The following is a 19920-nucleotide window of genomic DNA, read 5'->3' as shown; positions in this document are numbered from 1 at the left end:
CAAGGAAACTCCATTCAACATTCGTAACAATGTCAAATAAAAATGCAGCATAAAAAATAAGAAAAATCAACTTCACAAACTTCTGATTGCTAAAGTAAAGCCCCAGTATTCAACAACATAAAAGTCTGATGAGGCCATTCTTGGCACAGCAGGAATCACAGAATTTTCAAAAATAAATCCCAAAGATATGTACTACATTAAAGCTATTGAAAAGTGACATTGTTGCCTGTTGCTTTTTCTAAAAGATGTACAGGTAGGTCAGGTAATTAAATTACTGCTGTACTCATTTCAAAGAATAACAAAACTAAAATCAGGACAATACTCTACAAATTGCTGTACCACACAGAAGTCAACAGTCACTTTAATCATGGCTACATTTTGTTTATGCATAATATGCAGGACTGAACAGTAGAGGGTGTTAGCTTAAAGGAAAATTTGAGTTCACAATATGGAACAAGTCCTGTTTGCTACAATTCACAACAAAAAGTCAGGTGCTGGTAAGTACAGCTGTGTCTCAGTGTAAATGGCACTGAGGAACCTGTCCATCGCCTCACCTTCAAGAGCAGAGTAAAGAAAAAAAAAAGAATTGCAAAAAAAACCCTCTTAGAATCATAGAAACTTAGAATTGTTTAGGTTGGAAAAGATCTTTAAGATCATGAAGGCTAACCATTAACATAACACTTCCAAGTTCACCACTAAACCATGTCCTCAAATGCCACATCTACACATCTTTTAAATACCTCCAGGGATGGTGACTCCACCACTTTCCAGAGCAGCCTGTTTCAGTGCTTGGCAACCCTTTCAGTGAAGGAATTTTTCATAATATCTAATCTGAACCTCTCCTGCCGCAGCTTAAGGCCATTTCCTCTCATCCTGACATTTGTTATCTGGGAGACTGACCCCCCTATTTTTATGTCATTTATGACAAATTTGTGGAGTTGAATGATTTTTAATGTACCTTGCAGATTGGATAATTGTTCTTTTGATGACTTTCTGGGTAGCAGCTCGGAAAATATTTTTAATTAGAGGTTTGTATGGCATGCCTTGGTATCAGTAGATTTGCCTTTCTTTTCTGCAGTTTTCTAATGGCAGAATGATTTCTTCCCCTCTTCCCATAATTAAGCAGATATAAATGGTAATGGATATAAATGGACAAACCTAAGCCTCTCCTGCAATACTCATCTGAGGAATGACTTAACTGACAAGGCTCAGTGCTATTTTAGGTGCAGTGGATTATCTCACCCAGCATCCAGCAACCAGACGAAATGAGTCTTTCATAAGTCTTATGTCATATATGACACCCTGAATCAGATATCTTGGAGACCCTTGGGCATCTCAGATAGCACTGGACTGATGTGTCTAGGCAGCTGCTCTTCATCCTGTTTGTTTAGATTCTGTGTGTATAAAGAGACATTTTTAAAGTTCCTTAATTTATTTAGGCTTGCTCAGGAAGCATATTTGTGGCTACAGTATTCATGAGCATCACATCTACATCCCGAATCATGGGATTTTGCTCCCTCTCCATTCGGTTTGATGCTGAATCTGTATCCTGGACACACCAATACTCCTCAGCAAGTGCTTGCATTTAGATTTCAACTCTCAGATGAAAATTGTCAAGCATGGACCTTACCACAGACTTGGCTAACTTTCTTTGTATACTTCATGAAACCCCATGAAGGTGTTGCCTTGGAGGTTTTTGATTTTTTAATTTTTCTAGATTTTAGAAGTAGCTGTATTTATTGTATCCCTCGCTCTTTAGCACAGTAGTTACACATACACAACCCTATTACCCTATTCCATGTCAATTCCCCGTAAATTCCAGTAGCATATTTAGTCTCTTTTTCAAGGCAGGCCTTCATTCTGTTTAAGAACATCTGCACCCTGGCCTGGACAACAAGATATCACCCAGGCAAAGCAACCTTCAAACCCAGAACTTTGGAAAGCCTCCAAGGACTGTACGTGCTCTGAAGAAGATGAAGATGAGGAAGAGGGGGTCGCAAAACTCCCCCAGACTCAATTCCCAAGGGGAGGGTTGGGGGGCAGAACGAGGCAAAGGCCGGGGGGTGGACGAACAGGGATGGATGGATGGACATAATTATAAAAATTATGACACCTGGGTCAGGGGGCGCGCGTGGTTTGTATTCCCAGAGCCTGAGAGGCTTCATTAAAACCTTCTCTTATCTTACCTCCTCCTTAAATTACCCTGTAGTTTTTTTCTCCCTAGGTCTTTTGGGCAGCAAAGGTCACAAATAAGACACATTTTTAAAGTATTATATAGTTGTAAGTACCAGGTGAATATTATGGGAACTAAAAGTCATGTACACTGGTGTCTGGTGTCAGCGTAACAACAACCCCTTAGAGTTACCTGGGGCCACTGCTGGAAAGAGCAAAACAGCAGTGCCAGATCAAAACAGTAAGCATTACACAGCTCATTAGAAGACCCAGGCCCTTGTAGAAGTGCTTGTAGTCTAATTCAAGGGAAAAAAAATTCAAAACAGCAACAGATGTGCATGTAGGTACAGTGTATACTAAAACTTTCTTTACTATTACCTACTTCACAGGAGCCAATGCATTCTGAGATCTGTCTTTGCCAGTTTCTGTGCAGGAGTGGACTTGACCTCTTAGCTTCTCCCTGACTTCTCTGAAATTAAAAAGTGCTTGCTGAAGCACCTATAAACCACATACACACACAAGGTCACATATATACAGGAACAAAAGTTTCAGTGGGAGATACCGTTGCTGGTGGGAGGAGAGGAATATCATGTTCAGTGCTTTGGCATGCTGTGAACTTCAAGGCTGTTGCAACCGAATTTTACAGGTAATGGTCAAACTGGTCAGATTGGTCATTTGAATGCACTGATCTATTTTTAAGCAATACAAGGTGGGTAGGCAGGAAGAGAAAAGGATCACAGGTTACTAGTCGGCCATCAATTTGTTACTAGGAAAGTTCCTCTTGGTGGACCCTGCACAAAATGTCACACATTTATGGGAGAAAGGATTCTCAAAATTCCCACCAACTATGAAAAATGATGGGGCTTTGCTGTTTTGTGCTACTTAAAAAGAACACCCTCTTAGGCTTTTCAGTGTAACTCATTTCTCTGTGGAGTTAAACTCTGCAATCTCCTGTTGCTCTTACAGCCAGAATTAAGCTAAACATTCCACAGTAAGAAAATGAGAAAGAAGAGGCAAAGAAAATTAATTTTTGTCCTGGAAGACCCAAAGGAAGTCTGTGCAGCTTTTGTGCTCAGGATGACAGCACAGAGTGACAGCATGTAGCTGCTCTCTGACCATGAGGGCTGGCAGAGCTGAAAGGACCAGCAAGCACAGCATCACACGTCCCAGCCAACGCTAACGTGACTGAAAGTATTTAGCTATATATTTAATTAAGGGAACAAACAGGAACACTCAGCTGACAGCACAGCAGGCGTACTCACAGCGTAATTGTCTGGAAACATATTTTTAAATTCATGTGCAAAAAATATTTAAGTACTCAATGCCAAGCTGTTACGCTGAAGTGCTGCCTCTTGTTTGCCAAGGAAAGGTCTGAGTTTCCTTCACCTTTGTAAAGCAGCTGCCCAAAAGAAAGGTTGAGGGTAAACCTTGGCAGGAATCTTCTTGTAGAAGATTTTTTTCTCCTCTACTTTCTGTACCTCTTATAATTTATTCACAGACAAATGACATACTGACCCCCTCTCATCTCTTATGATGTAAATAAAAAATGGTCCATAAGTACCAAAATATACTTCTGTTCAGGAAGAACTGGACCAAGATAAATACTGAAAGGTATAATGCACCCTGCCTTGGTGTCTAGTCTGCCACGATTCTGTGAGTTATCTATTAAATGCCAAGGCACCTTGCCTTTTTGTGGACAATTCAGATTCTGTATCCATGACTTCCTATAACAGCCATCCCTACAAAAACTTGCCTAGTCTCTGTATTTTGTGTGCTTATATTTATATTTTTAATACTTTTCATGCCTAGCAAGGGCAAAACTCTTTCAGTTCAAGGTGACTTTCATGTTATATCAATGAAAACAGCAGAAAAGAATAAACAGGCAGCATCTGTGGGTGGTAAATGAATGCAGTATGTGTGAAAAGACTTTCAGAACAAAGCCAGGCTCTGCAGACAGCCAGACAAGGTGAAAAATGTGAAGTATAGTAGAAAGAAAACAAAAAATTTTCCACTATATTCCCCATCTATATTCACTATGTTGCCTGAATTCGCTCCCCACACACATTTCTTGGTATCTGGGGTTTCTATTTCAGCCATGAAAAGTGAGTAGATTCACAGTACCTTGTATCAGAAAGAGCATGGGGAGATGGTAATTCTATGAATTCCTGGCACATAAGGAGACTGTCTTCCCCCAGAAATCCCCCTTCATGTTCCTAGCAAACACAATCCCACTACATCTCAGCAAGCAGGGAGACCAGTGCTCCAAGGCCTGAAGGGCCAGACCCTGCACCAACTCCACCAGTGCAGGACCCGGAGTGCAGGAGCGGCCCTGACATGTGGCACCATGTACTGCACCAGCTGTGGCTTCAGGTAGGTTCTAACAGGGCAATCCAAGGAGGATGCAATGTTAGTGATTTAACCTGAGGAGAATGCTGAGCTTGAAAAGTCATCATCCCCAAATTTTTATTATTTACTGCTGTTCCAGATTTTGTTTTCAAGCACAAGCACCCAAGCTCTGCTTTAACTCTGAGCCTGCTAGCAGTTGTGTAGCTCCAGCAGTGCAAGGTAGATTTTAAACCAGTGCAGGCTACTTCTCAACAGGGCTGATTAATGCGGGGTCACTGCTGAAATAGCCACCATCATGTGGCTTCTGGTTGACTAGGGGGACTGACAAAACTGTTTACAGGAAAATAATCTGCCTGGAAAAGTTTAAAAGGAGAGGCAAAAATATGGTAACCTATATGTGAACTCAGATGTGCCATGCTGTGAACTCAAAATACATTCCAGAACTACGGAGAGCTTGGCTGGAGCTTATGAGCTCCTGGGAACAAACCTTCCTGCAGGTTTGAATGTCTGTTCTGTATCTTTACAGCAAAACCAGGGAAGATCTGCCAGACTGTTTAGGTTAGCCCTGAGTTTTTTTGCTCAGCTGAGCCTGGAACTCACAAGTTATCTCAGGGGAACTAAAGGTGCTGGAATTAGCCACAGCCCAAAAATCAAAGGCCTTCCATCTAATCCTGCCTTGACCACTCTTGTGAAATTCAATTACAGTAATTATTTTTTTAAAACTACTGAAAATTAGGACAATAGTCCTAACACAATGTCACAGAAGAACCACTCAGGTGCTGGGGAATAAATGCATCAATGAGATCAAAGGCAAGATCTAGGAAGAAAAAAAAAAAAGCACCTTTGCAAATGAGTGCCTGTAATATATCACCATCCTTCTTTTTATGCTGAACCATATAACAGTTGCCTGAAAAATCTTATATACCTGTCCATAACCATGTCTCTCCAGATGAAAGGCTATTTCCAGAGGAAAAAGATATGAGCAGTCTGAGAAAAAGTTCTAAAATGTTCCTGTCTCATCAGCTTCCCTGAAAACTACAGCATCTCCTGTACTAACTCTCCATCCCTCTTTGAACTTTCCTCTCTGCTGGAGATAAAAAACATAAAACAAAGATGAGGTGTGAAGGGATCTCAAGTCTCCTGAACACTGTCTGACATAGCAAAAACTCAGCTTACGGTCACAAATCTGAGCTCAAGATCAGTGTGTGCAGGTAGCTGTGACTATGTGTCAAAGCCTGTGTTCTGAATTTCCCAATGTGCTTTCCTCAAAAGCCTCAGGCAGCTAAAGACCATGTGGAAAAGAGGGAGGCAGAGAGGCAGCTACACAGATGCCACAATGCTCAGCTGTGAGTTATCTGCAGGGGAAACTGTCTGGAGCAGGGAATGCTACTGGAGATGGACAATTACCTCTTCTAAAGCTACTAAGGACTGAGATGTGGGGCAACTTTCAGAGGAAGGGGTGATACTGCCAGTGCTGAGGCCCCAACCTTAAGAGCTGGTTGGAGTAGAAGAACTGGGCAAAAAGAACTGCTATTCAGTTTAGGCCACAGATGTGTTTGTATTTGCTTGCTTTTGATCTTTTCTTACAGCCCTGTAATTAGAAGACTGAGCTTAGAATATAATGAAATCATCCCTCACACAGATTTGCTCTCCAGCATGTTTTCATTAAATTGGAACCTGGGCACTACTAACCCAGGTTGAGGTGTGTCTTTGCAGAAGCAGCAAGGCTTCATCAGCAAACTTCTTCTTGTAACTTGGGTAGGGACAGCATTTGCTCCAGGGCCAATGTGGGGAGGACTGGCATCGCAGGCAAAGTCTGCACCCTTTTCTGCTGAGCAGCCTCTTCTCCCAGGAGAAGCACCTCATAGCTGGGGGAAAACCTCAGCTTTGATGCCAACACTCTCATTTTATCAGTGGGAGAGGGTTATGTTTGGGCCCCAGATCCACTCAGAGCCATGTGGATGTGTGTTTAAGAAGAATTATTGGATCTCTCACAGCACTGTTTATCAAAGGACTGAGCCTTGGGAGCTCAGCTGTATTTATGCAGCAGCCAAGGGAAGCAGTGTTCTCACTTGCCTAGGCAAGCAAGGAAACAGCCATGGAGGAAAAGGTCCTTCGCATCCTTGTGCAGATTGAGTCAAAGTTTCCTAGAAAAACTTCTGGGAAGCTGCCCCTTTTCTTGGAAGATAGGACATTGCTCTGATTTCATGTTCACAACTGAGTAGGAGATTACTGATGACTTTCTAAAGGAATTCATTCTCAAACACTTTTCCACTTCCTCCAGTTCTAACAGCTGCTCTCATAAAAGCCTTTACTCATATTTCCCCTTTTATCTATCCTTACTTCCCTTGGACCCTGAGAGTTTCATGGCCACACTACCAATAGGACAGTGAACAGGTGTTCTTTCCCTGTGTGTTTCATGCCATGCTGAATACAAGGGGCTGAATCCCAGTCCCTGGATCCAGAGTTTGATCCAGAATGGCAAATACAGGTGGGGGTGAATATTCTTTTCTGTTCCTTTGTTTGGGGGTGGTGGTGTTTGTTTGTTGTTGCTCTGTAGACTATCTTTCTTTATCAAATAGGAAAAGTGCTATCTTTGTAGTTGGCCAAGAATCACAAAGAAGGAGCCTAAGCACAGTCTTGGCAACCCAAATCCCACCACTGCCATCTTTGTATGAGGCAGGGTGATGAAGCAGCAACCTGGGTTTTTTGATGATCTGGTTGTGTCTATTGACAGAATCTGAGATTAGACCTTCCTGGTCAAGCTCAGACATATGGCAAATCTAATTGGAAAATTCATCTTTTTGATAGATCATCATAACACTACTTGTCTCTTTAAAACAGATGGAGGAGAGAAACAAGCATATGAAAACATAACCTCCTGTACATCTGCACCAGGGTGTGGAACTCAGGACAGAGTCCACTTTATGCAAATGGACCAACAGGAATGTTTGAATGAAGAGAATAAACCATACTGACAGTTTCCAAGCTTAATACAAAGCAATGCAACAAAACATTTAACCAAACTCAGGCGGGAAAAAGGTCTTGTGGTCCACAGTAGGGAAAATTAATATGTTACCCCATGACAGGTGCTTTTTGAGGTCAGACAGCACACCCAGAAAGGAACAGTGAAATGGATTCTTAATAACAAGTGAAAAAGAAACTCATCCATCACCATCCATATTTCTATAATAAATCACTTTTTAAATGTAACTTGTCTAAATAACCAACAATGATTGATGACCAGACTTTATGCAGAAGAAGAATTAACCATTCAGACTAACTGTGCTGCCAGTTTTAATCCTGCTCTTGGTTAACATTTCTCTTTGTATTTCTCACAAATATGTATTGCATGCAGTGGAATACTAAGTTTCTTGAGCCATTTTTTTCAAAGGGATCCTAGTCTTTATCATTATGGGTTAGCATACAATCCATCTGCACTTAACAGTATGTACATACAAAATTGGCCCACACTCCATTTTGTTCATGTATTTGGAATTACACGTGCTCAGCCTCAAATACACAGTAATCACAGATGACATAGGTGAGATGATCACGTCTATGCTGAATTAAGTCTGCTTGAGACACATCTTCTGCAAAAAATGTGAGCAGGTAAATTCTAAAATCTGTGTGATTGAAAGTCATTCTTGAGAATAGAATAGATATCTAAACTTTTCATTTAGAAATTTTTTCTACAGCCATGCACAGTGCTTTTCCATCTATTGGTAGTGCCATTTCCTTCAGAAAACAAAAATACTCTTATCCACAGTAGAAATATTTCTTTCCAGCTGTCCTGTCCTAGGTATAGTTATATTAGTGATATCACTTCCAATTTTTCTATTGTATAAAAAAATCCTTAGTGACTCCCTAAAACCAAGGACTCCATCTCTGTATCAGCTCTATTCTCCAAAGGAATACTCCAAGATATGATGGAGTGAGGAGCCTGACCTGCAGAACAGAAGGTAACATGAAGTATGCAAACTGGAACTTCAGGATAGACCATTTCAGAATTACAATTTTTCCCAGGTTTGAGTCTTCCCTGAGTCAGGCCATGCAGAAATTTCAACACTCTCATATCTCCGCTGAAGTATCTTGGCTTCAAGGTCATTTTGGCTACACAGACTATAATTCTCCTTTACTAAATAAAAAACTCTGGGGTTTGGGGTTTTATTTTGTTGGGGGATTTTGTGTGTGTGTGTGTGTGTGTGTGTACTCCAAACTGTGACAGAAACAGATCTCAAAACCTCAGAACTTCCCCAAAACTGATAGGTCAATGTTCTTCTGGGAAATATTTCACAGACAGTGTATATGACTTTCCTGGCCAACTGAACACCTGAACTAGCTACCTAGAGTAGCCAGCTGAAATATGCCTGAAGGAACATATGATAACATATGATAAACATATCCTCAAAGATTCTGTTTGTATCCATTGACCACAGAAATACAATTTTTTTATACTCTCTCCTAAATGATGGCACCAGGCTATTCTCATTTTGTATTAACGGCTGTTAAAAATGTGAAGCAAAGAGTGGGGTTTGAGATTTTCAGTGTGTTTGTATATAGAAGCACAGCCAAAAAATCAAGAGAAGCAGGGTATTTAGTATGGTACTTTTAGTTCTCCTACAGCAGGGGACACACATTCATCTGAAAATAATGTGACACCTTCTCCTTCTCTGAGTTGTTCCTTGAGATTTGGTAATAAGCACCACAAGCAGCTACAGGTGCTGTCTCCACACTGGCCTGGAGAGTGTATCTACCAGCTTTGCCATAAATCAGATGTGACCTTCCGACATCTGTAAAATCAAATCAGAGTATCACACTACATTTGCTGGATAGAGAAAATTAATCTTTACTTTGTTTGTTTTTTTTTTTTAACCGGGTTCAGTCACCTATCAATTATTTGGGATCTAGAGCAGAGACGCTCCTAAATATGTCTGGGTGTAATTCCTGCTTTCATGTATAATGCTGTAATACTGAGGCAATTCCTCTGCCTCCAGAGTAGCACTCACTTTATAACAAACAACCCTTGGTCTATGTCTGTGTTACTGAGAGGTTAGTTTTCAAGGGCAAAGCACCTCAACTGTGTTCTCATAGGACAGTCCCCATCAGTGGAAAAGCTTTAGGACAGATACATGTAAAAGTCAGTGACAGTGGACAACTGGGTAAGCACCCTGCAGCAGGTCTTCCCAGATGCCTTACAGACTGAGGCTCTGCAAAAGGAGTTGTGGGAAAAGGTATTTCATAAGAAAGACCTACAGTTAGTAAATCAAATAGTTCTACTGCAAGCACAGAGTAATTTGGAAAAGACAAATTTTCTGTTCTCTTTTCTCATATTGATACTATTCAGCAGCACAGCTGAACCTCTGACACTGTTTCTCTTTCATACATCCAAAGTAAGTCTGAAAAATCATAATTTATTATTAACTAATAAGTTTATTTTTTATTCAAGAAATAGAATTTCACAGTTATAGATGCTAAAAATCTTTTGTATCTGCAGCCTCATTCATTCCTCCCAAGCTCCTTCATCGCGCACCCTTAATGTGGCTTCCTGAGCTCTGTGCAGTGGTGTTGAGGCTGGCTTGCCAATCCTCACTGCTCCATGTTGACCCTGATGATCTGGTGGATGTTGCTTTTACCAGGCTCTGGAGAATTTTCTGCAGATGGACTGCACAAGCAACAGCGAGACTTCAGTGAGCTGGGTGTCAAAGCTCTTGGTGACTGAAGAGTTTGACACCTCGATGAACACGAGAATGAAGATGCTAGGAGAGAACAGGTACTCTTTAGTGAGAGAACACACTGACCCACCGTGAGCTTGGATATTACAGTTCAAACATCCCTTGAAATTTATCATGAAACAAATAACTCCATGACTATATTAACAGAGTAGCAGTCCTGTGTAAAGGGGCTTTTCACTACTTTCCTCTCTGCTTTCATGCCCGTGAGTTCAAACCAGTCTGCTTTTTAGGTATTTTTAAGTATTCTCATTTTCTAAGCTTGTAGTGTTGTTATTCACAGGCCAGCCTTTGTTCTTACTCTTCCTCTGCTGGGGACAGGGCCAGGCTTGTCTTCTCTGGTTTTCTATTTGTGTCACTGAAAAGTCACTTTTTATAGTCATTTTAAATGAGACCACCAACTAGCAGGCACCCTCCTGGCACAGAACAATGACAATCATAACCAGATGCTGGATGAAAAATGAAAGAGAATAAAATAGGAAGAAACAAAGTAAACCAAAAGTGTTTACTCTCTTCTGCTTCATATATTTCTTTAGGGGGGATATTTTTGTTTTCAGTGATCGTATAAGAAACACTTGTATAGTAGAAAACAAAACTGTGGGAGGCATCTGAAAAATAAAGACATGATATACATGGTGAGGAAGCAAGAGCACAGACCGAGTACATAAAGAGTACAAGATTTGAGTAGGTTTAGTTTTAGGAGTGACGGTCATCCATAGCTACCACTGAAACTCTGAAGCTGTGTCTTAAAAATCAAAAGTGTGCCTTTGAAAATTGTCTTATAAATGCACATTGTCAGCACTTAGACACACAAAAGGAGTATTCTGTCTCTTCTTCAGCATCCTAAGAGACAGGAATCTGGAGTTCACCTGTGTGAGGGTCAGGAAATTTCTTCACTGTATCCTGTCTGTCTGCAGTACAAAAACATTGCCAGACTGATATACTGAAAGGTATCATGACTATACTGTTTCCCTGAGTAAAATGAAAGATGCACTGTTAAAGGACTGCTCCCATCACATACAATTCACAAACTGTTTATTTGCTTTACCTGGTGCACATGTTCTCTATGTATCTTCCCAAGATGTTGAAATAACCCATTCTGGTCTTGCTCCTAGGATCTGGATTGAACTGCCCTTCCACTCCACCTTCAGATACCCCAACACATGCCTCCTACACCAATGGCACTTTCTTTCCTTGCCTGTCTCCATGTTTCATTCTTTACAGGGAAAGAGACAGGAAGTTTAGCACACTTTCCTCTTTCCATTAGCTGACAATGCCGAGAGGAGAGAGTGGTTCCAGCCAAGCTGTACCAAACAAAAGAGACAAGCAAAAGCTAAATCTGGAAGCCATTGGGGAGCCCTTAATCACACACAGCTGCAGTAAGGAACATATGCAAGCATAGCTGAATTGACATCAACTGCTTATTAAACAAGCCATGACCAACAGATGGGAACACTGCTTTATTATGATAGCCTTCTCCAAATGCTGAATGAACTAGCTTGGAAAATGAGACTGGAAAATGAGTGGGTGCTAAAAATGTGAAATCCTACTGTGGGAAATCCAGCCAATCCACTAGACTGCCAGATGCCACAGCTGTTACACTCTTGAACCCAATTCATAGCAACTATATTTGCCACATAAAAGGATAGAAAATGTGCATTTTCAGAGGTCTCCCAACTACTCCATATTGCCAGTTATAGTAATTATCAGCAAAATTGCTTCAAGTCACATCTCATTATAAATGAAAAGGAGATTTTGTCTCTGTTAGCTATTATTTGCTAATGCATCAGGTAATGCAGTCTATTATAAGTATCATACCCATTCTTCACTCCATATTTTTTCCAATTTATTTTTTTTACTAGATACAGATTTAGAAAATTGAGAGGGAAATCACATGTAATGAAGATTGATTTCAGAGGTCATGTTCATTAGAGAACAGAGAAAAGACTAGAAAGACAGGGAGAAGAATTTTTCTATAGAGATACATGATTTTTAAAGTATCTATTCCAACAATTGTTGCAATAACCATGGGTGGAGTTAAGTATCAATGATCTTGCTCCATCAAACAGTATTACTTGAGTTACCTGGACAAAGAATCATTAGCCCATTAACAGTCAGGAGAAATTTGCCAGGCCTTCATTCGCTCTCTTATAAACTTACAGAGCTAACTAACACAGTAAGGGAGGCAAGCATACACATCAAAATAATAATGTTTCAAATATAATAGTTCTGGAAGAAATAAGACAAAATTACACTTCAAGACAATAATGAAGCTAATATACACTAAATAACTAACAAAATTACTTGATCTTTATTCACTTCCATTACTGTTGTTTCCCTCAGTGGGAACAACAGAAATGGATTGTTGATACCTCTTAACTATCATAAATACTTTACCTGAGCACAAATCAAAGCACAAACATTCCAAAATGCTCCTTTAATTCATACAGGGCAGCTGTATGTGGAAATACAAGGGTTTATGGAAATAAATGGCTTCATCAACCACCTATATAAGAGCTATGTAGCTGAATCCACATTATCTTGGAGAGCACAAAAATCCATCTCCATATCTGGCAATGCTCATTCAAGTTCAGGAGAACTTCCTGATATAAGAGATGAATGTACACATGAAGTCAGCAGAACTGTAGGAAGAAGTGCTGATTGACACACTGAGTAGTTATGAAACATAGCTCAATCAGACTATTAAATATATACATATATATGGATCTGGACATAGGAAGTGACAAGACAAACCTTTGGAAAGAAAATGCAAGAAATACTGATGGCATTGAATGCTTTTAATGCATTACACACATACACACATAAGGAAAACTTGTGTATAAATATGAAGAAAATGCCTTTACTTCAGGCAAACAGATTAAGACTATCGATCTATTTCAAAAGTTAAAAGATATCCAAATTATTTGGGTATTCGATATTAAGAGGAAAAGAACATGTGGGAGAATTATACAGCTTTCAGATAAACCAGTTCCCAGTTTAACAAACTGCCTTAGAAATCTCAAAAAATATAAGTATAACCTAGTTACCGTAAAAGGTATTTAGCTACCAAAGTTATTATTGCAGCTATCCAAGATATTTCTCTGAGATGCTGACTCTATTTTTAAAAAAATGCCTCTGTTATAAACAATCAAGAGATAATGAAGTATTGAAAGCAACTACTAGGAAAACCTCGAAAGGGATCACTCTGATGAACACTGGTGTGTCAGGCATATGAAGGGCAACAACTGAGATTTCAGAGTTATGCAGGGTCTGAAGATGAAAATAGAATGTTTCATCTTATAATTACTTTTGCTATTTAGGCTCCTGACTTGAATATCCAGCCTTTTTTCAACATAATGAAAACTCCATGAAGGGAAAGTCCATTGCTAGATATCTGATATTTTTAATATCTGGTCTACAGAGACTAACTGAATAATTCATTAGACCAGCAGAGCTTTCCAACTTCTCAGCCATGTTACTTAACACTTACATCAATGTAATTAAATATGACTACTACTATGAAAAGTGTTAACCTGTATAGGTGAATCTCACAGATCTGGTGATCAACATATATTGAACAGCCAAGCAGTAAATGTAAGCTAATAGCTCATACTAGACTCAACCTTGGGTAGAAGGAAAAAACAATGTCAGGCAAATTTGTTTTCCTTATTCTCTTCACTCTTTAAAATGAAATCCAGTATTAACACAGTTAAAATAGATGTGTACATCAGAAGTCAAGTAACCCATTTGATATAACTTATAAAATTATATACACAAAGTGCTGTGAAACATTAACATAGTACAAAAACGGGCAAATATCTACACCTGAAGAGAATAAATACACAGTCATGTACAGAGATTGGATAAAGAGGTATCTAATGAAACCCTGTGAAAATGACCATATAGTGTTACTTCATCAACTCACTGACTTTTCCCTTTCTGATAAAACACAGAAGGATATGTAAATGAAAATACATCAAATAAAAAAAAAAGCCATATTCAATATTCATGGTATCATAAGAAGAGGACAGGGTACCCTATTTAGCATATTCGACCTGCATAGCACCTTGAAGGCTTGTTAGAGTACTATGAGATTATTTGCTAAGTCTAGGCAGGATTAAAATGCACAGATAACCACTGCTCTTGTTTAATCTTTCCTTCAAGCTGCATGGAATCAGTTACAGGACTTGCTGATCACATTAGCATTATTTCACATTTACTCAGTATCTGCATCTCAAGATGTCCAATAGGAAGGCACCTGGGATAACTGAGCATCTGCAGTGAAGCAGCCCTACTTGTGGAGCCGTGGTCTCTCACACAGCTACTAGACAAGGCCAGCACCTCTGTTCTGACCACGCCACTCCTAAAATGCCAATTATATAATGGGCACCATAATACCCATTATAAGCAAAGTTCAATGGAATTTGCAGACAGTCTTTAAAAGATGAATGAAGACATAGAAGGAAAATTCAGAGGAGCCAAATCAAGTTGATTGACAATGTTATGATTGAGTGAATCTAATAATCCACTACTTCTGGAGGTAAATAAATAATGAGGATGTTAAGAACATATTTAAAATGGTACAAGGAGATAAACCTAGCAAGTATGGATAAAAATTCTCTTATATTTCCACTGACAATATGATCTTTAAAATGAAGAGCTGACTGGTATGTAATGGCAGACATACACTAGGCCAGGGCTCCACTGCAGAGTGACAGGGAGTACAGATACCAATATCAGCTAGCTCCTACACTAAAAGCAATTTACGCTCTGAGGCACTGAGCTACAGATGCAATAACTTAATATCTGCAATACAGATATTAACACGTAACACAAGTAACAAACAGTAGAGGGACTGGAATACATACTCAGCTTATAAGCAGGTACTAAGGTTGGTGTTATTGCATCTTCACTGCTACTACAACTGTTAGGGAAATTATGGTAGCATGTGCTGGAACACGCTTAATTCATTTATTGCCTTTGCTGTGAAAACACATGCTGAGAAAGTGTCAAGAGTGTTTTCCAAAGGAGATGAAAGAACTTCATCACATAGGACATGGGAAAGCAAACTGGGATAACATCTAGAATACTAGTTCCTTGTCTGGGGAATAACTAAAGGCCCATCAGAAGTGTTTAATTCCTAACATTTATAATTTTCCAGACCTACTTCTTTACCTCCAAATTCTTCTTTATTACTAGACTGTGAATTTCTTCCTCTCTGTTTTACTTCACTTCTGGAGACAAATATAAGATCATCAAAGTCTGACATCTTCTCCATAGGATGTCTTTTGTCTACTGCTCTCCTCTTCTTTTTCTTTTTCCCCCTCTTTTCTTCGACAGTACTTTTCTTTGCTTCTTCTCCTCCTTCATCTTCCAGAGGTGAACGAGGATAGGGCTTTGTGGTCTCACTGTCCAGGCTAAAAAACCACACAAGGAAGTTTGCAAAGCTAAAAGCACACACATCATACTATCTTAAATCCTTATTACAAGATGTAGATTTCACCTTTTTCCACATCTCACAGCACTAACAAGAGAATGACTTGTCACACTCTTGACCATTTCATAGGGCTCTAAATGTCTTACAATTCGGTTTCCCTTTTACTTATAAAATAAGTAAACAATAGCCTAAAACAGGGCTCTGGCCCCTAATTCTATCTCACTCTTATGACTCCAGAAAGGATTTGGGCAATAATGTTCTTTTAAGGTGTCAGTCCAGATCACACAGTGTTTTACTTTGCATATGGTACTTGTTAGCTACATTTGCAGAGTGCTTGCTCTGCCATAAATATTTCTTTCTATTGTGATGGCAGAAAAACACCCCAAACAGACACTAGAGTCCAATACTAAAATGCTGAGAGCTATATTAGTACCTCTAAAGATTCATGAATTAAGCATGACTCCTAGTACACACCACAAGAACATCAAAAGACAATCCCAAAGAACTCAGAGCTGGAGTTAGACAAGCTATTTTAATATGTCTATGTGCACTGGAAGCCTGGGCTATGCATTTTAATTTTCCTTCCCTTCCTACTACAGGACTTAGCACAAAAAGATTGTCTCACTTTGAGCTTCTAATATCATACTGCATTCGAACTTTTTGATTCCTTTCCAATTAAATTATGCTTCCACTTTGTTTCTATCAACAATGTCAGCATATTTTCATTAAATTTGTGTGCACCCATGAGCAATATGCTGCACTGTTCCCATCTAAGTATGACATAGAAGGTAGGGATCTATTTTAGAATACAATAAATAACAAGTTTCATTAGAAAGCACACTTCGATGCTCTCTTCAAAAGTAGGTGCTTTAATGGAAACTCCATTTAGTGCATTCATTTCAGTCAATTCTCCAAAGAATTCCTCTGTTTTCCTGTGAATAACTCAATGTTCTCATCACATTTGTATGTAACAATGGCAATTCAGCTTGCTAATAAATTCTGTTTGGAGAGTGAATATTAAATTTTATATTAAAGCACTCAGTCATGAAACAAAGCATGTAGAATGGAAGCTATTCTTATTGCTTATGCATTTAGTCACATCTTTTCTTAATATGGTACCTCATTTAGAATATAATCCAACTTAGAAGGGAAAGACTTCTATTGTTTTTGCTGGAACTCAGATCACTTATATGCCTGCCTCTTTTCAACTGGTTGTATGCATTAAGTAGGGAACCATGTTCTTCAGGCTTGCTTTTTAGGGAAAAGAGGCCACCACTATGTCAGTGATCTGGCCTGGGAAAAGACACGGAAGTATTTACAGATTTGGAATTCTGCTCAGTAACGGGGAGGCATTTATTGGTTTGTGTGCTGTGGGTGCAAGTTGGTAGAAGTTTCAAACTGTACTGGAATCACTACTAGAAAATATGTGGGAAATAGGACTTGAATCTTAGTTGCTTTTTGTTCCGTCATTCTCAGGGAATCCATAGATCAGCCCACAACTGGTACTCTCACCCATAATTTTTAGATGTAATCTTTAATAATGATAATCATATTAGAACATTTCAAAGAAAATTAAGAACATCTGCGGGTGACTGTGCACTGGAACAGGTTGCCCAGAGAGGTTGTGGAGTCTCCTTCACTGGAGATATTCGAGAAGTGTCTGGATGCAATCCTGTGCCATGTGCTCTAGGACAACCCTGCTTGAGCAGGGAGGTTGGACCAGATGACGCTCTGTGGTCCCTTCCAACCTTACCCATTCTGTGATCTAAAATTGCCTTTCATGGTGTAATTTGTCCTGTTCATGCCTCCTCTTGGGAATAAACCTCCCATAGCGGAGATTATACAGTTCTTTGGCAGCAGTGCTCATACTACACTGACATACATGGAAGAGGAAATCTGTCATCCTGTGGAATGTCAAGGCACATGGAAGATTCAAAACAAAACTGTGTTTTCTCACACAAAACGTGAAACTGTGCAGCTCCATCTGGGAAGAAGCTATGGATGATGAAGGTTTACATGGGTTCAAAAAAGTAACTGCACAAATTCATGGAAGAAAATTCCATCAGGGCTGTTTAATACAGAGACTCAGTTGTGCTTCAGAGAATTCTTAAATCACGAATTGCTGTACATTGGGGATGTACTCTGGAGAAATATCCCTAGATGATTGTTCTGATCTTATTCTCCTTCCTAAGGTTTGTTGCTGCTAACTCTCAGAGGTTGCTGGTGCTCTGAAGGTTATCACAATTCCATGCTATTTCAAATGGGTTAAACTAGAACTAGAACTTGATGCAAGATGAAAATGTAATCCACAATTACCTGGAACCACTGCATGTTCAGTGCATACTTCACATCAGAAGAATGTCACCCCTGCTGCACATAAGTTCTGCAGAACTTAAGTAGGGGCTCATACTCATCCTACACACTCTGTCTGCATCATTCCCCAGATTCAAGCCCAGAAGATGAACCACTATCTTAGAAACAACTTGCAATTTAATGAGTAGCTTTATATCACAATAATTATCTTAAAAGGAAAATAAAGTCTACAACAAATAGAAACTCCATCTCACCTTCCAGCAATGCTCTTAACAACTTCCTGGGACTTAGCTTCAAACCATCACATCTCACTAATGTTCCCAGAATGAAAATAGGGCAATAAACTGTCAGATAAACTTGGTTGCATGTGTAGAGTAAGACAGATCAGAACAGCTGTAGTTAGGGTACTATATACAGAAATCTGACAGCATAGCTGAACTCAGAGTGCAGCATTTAGGATTCATATAAAAAACCTTTATATTTCTAGGTTCAAACATACTCACATCTCATAATCCACCATCTGCACCGTTCTTATGTACTGACAGGAATAGGCATACTTTGTTTGGCTGATTTTAATAAGCTCACTTCTTACACAGTGTTCCTGTAATAACACAATCAACATGCATCTAATTTAAATCTGCATCTCAAAACCAATGAAGATACATATGAATAAAAATTCAACTGTTTTAATATAACTGTAATCAGCCTTTAATAAAGATAATTAAAAGTTTCAAGTACAAAGTACATTTTTTTAATACGCACTATGAAAAATGCAGTAAAATTATCATAATGGCTTACGAACAAAAAAACCAACCAAACAAACATAATGAAATTAATTTCAGACTATACTGACTGTGATAAAATTCCCTGTGTTTTTCATTTTAGCAGCATGGAACTTGTGCAAGCCACCAAATAGATTACAGAGGAAAGAACTGAGTACGATTTAAGAATAAATTATCCTACAGAGTTTCTTGATTCCGGTCTATTACATGAGCTCTTCACTGAGCTCCAGAATCTGCTTTAATTTGGTTAGATGGAGACAGTGAGCTGATTAGCATGGAAAATTCTATCTGCCTCTTCAAAACCAGAATAATGGTGAAATTATTGCCAGACAGATATCATCCTCTAGGTTTACTTACCTTCCTGTTGTTGAACATCAGTACTGTGTAGAGTTTGTTACCTGTTTCCACCCTCTCTGGTGTTGCAATGACAATGGCAGGTACATAATACTCATTTCCTGCCTGTGTCCCAGTTCTGGCAAACACATAGTCTCCAACCTGCACATCAGGAAAGGACCAGTGCAAGAACCATGTAACTTGTGAGTTTTACAAGACATAAAAGGTAAATACTAAGATACTTTTAAATGAATCATCATTCTATCATGTTCACATGCTTTAATATGGATCTTCGAAAGAAAAGAACTTGGTCCTTGCATGTACTGATCACACAATTGCCACTGAATCGAGAACACAAAATAAAAATAAAGGAGAAAACCCTACTAAAGGTACCTGGGTTCAGCTAGCAAGTTGAACCGAATGAGGAAACTCTTGAAACTGTGCATTCCCTTGGACTTCATGCAAATTTTTACGTTTTCAATAAACTTTTAAACCAACCTTGTGAATTTTAGGTAATTCCATATATAACTGACTTATCCAAAATTGTTTTAAAACTTAACACAATAGTCACAATTTTCTGTCAAAATCTGCAGATCTTTAGAGTTGGAACTTCCCCTTACAGAATACCAGGAACTACTGTATCAGAATTTGCCTTCATTTCAAACAGGAAAAAAAAAACCCAAATCATGAATCTAGTTTTAAGTGTAACAAAGCGCTTATAAAAACATTTTGTGCACTCAAAATAGCCATATCCATTCTGTATCTTTTCTGTATCCATTCCCTCTCTTGCATGTAAAATAAGAAT

At 39.1% G+C, this 19920-nt stretch overlaps 1 protein-coding gene across 1 annotated transcript in view; it reads right to left on the bottom strand.

The window, feature by feature from the left end:
- Positions 1 to 9379: 9379 nt before the first annotated feature.
- VWA3B (von Willebrand factor A domain containing 3B) overlaps positions 9380 to 19920 on the bottom strand; it is a 70962-nt gene continuing 60421 nt past the window's right edge. Inside the window, 5 exon segments of the mRNA XM_027642341.1 lie at positions 9380 to 10145; positions 10147 to 10277; positions 15426 to 15667; positions 18504 to 18601; positions 19140 to 19277. Coding sequence (XP_027498142.1) covers positions 10041 to 10145; positions 10147 to 10277; positions 15426 to 15667; positions 18504 to 18601; positions 19140 to 19277 — 714 coding nt within the window. The 3' untranslated portion in view covers positions 9380 to 10040.

Source organism: Corapipo altera, unplaced genomic scaffold (genome assembly GCF_003945725.1).
Source record: "Corapipo altera isolate COAL_440 unplaced genomic scaffold, ASM394572v1 0, whole genome shotgun sequence".
In the NCBI taxonomy this organism is placed as follows: domain Eukaryota; kingdom Metazoa; phylum Chordata; class Aves; order Passeriformes; family Pipridae; genus Corapipo; species Corapipo altera.
The sequence above is the reverse complement of the archived record's forward strand: the minus strand, read 5'-3'. Positions and strand labels throughout refer to the sequence as shown.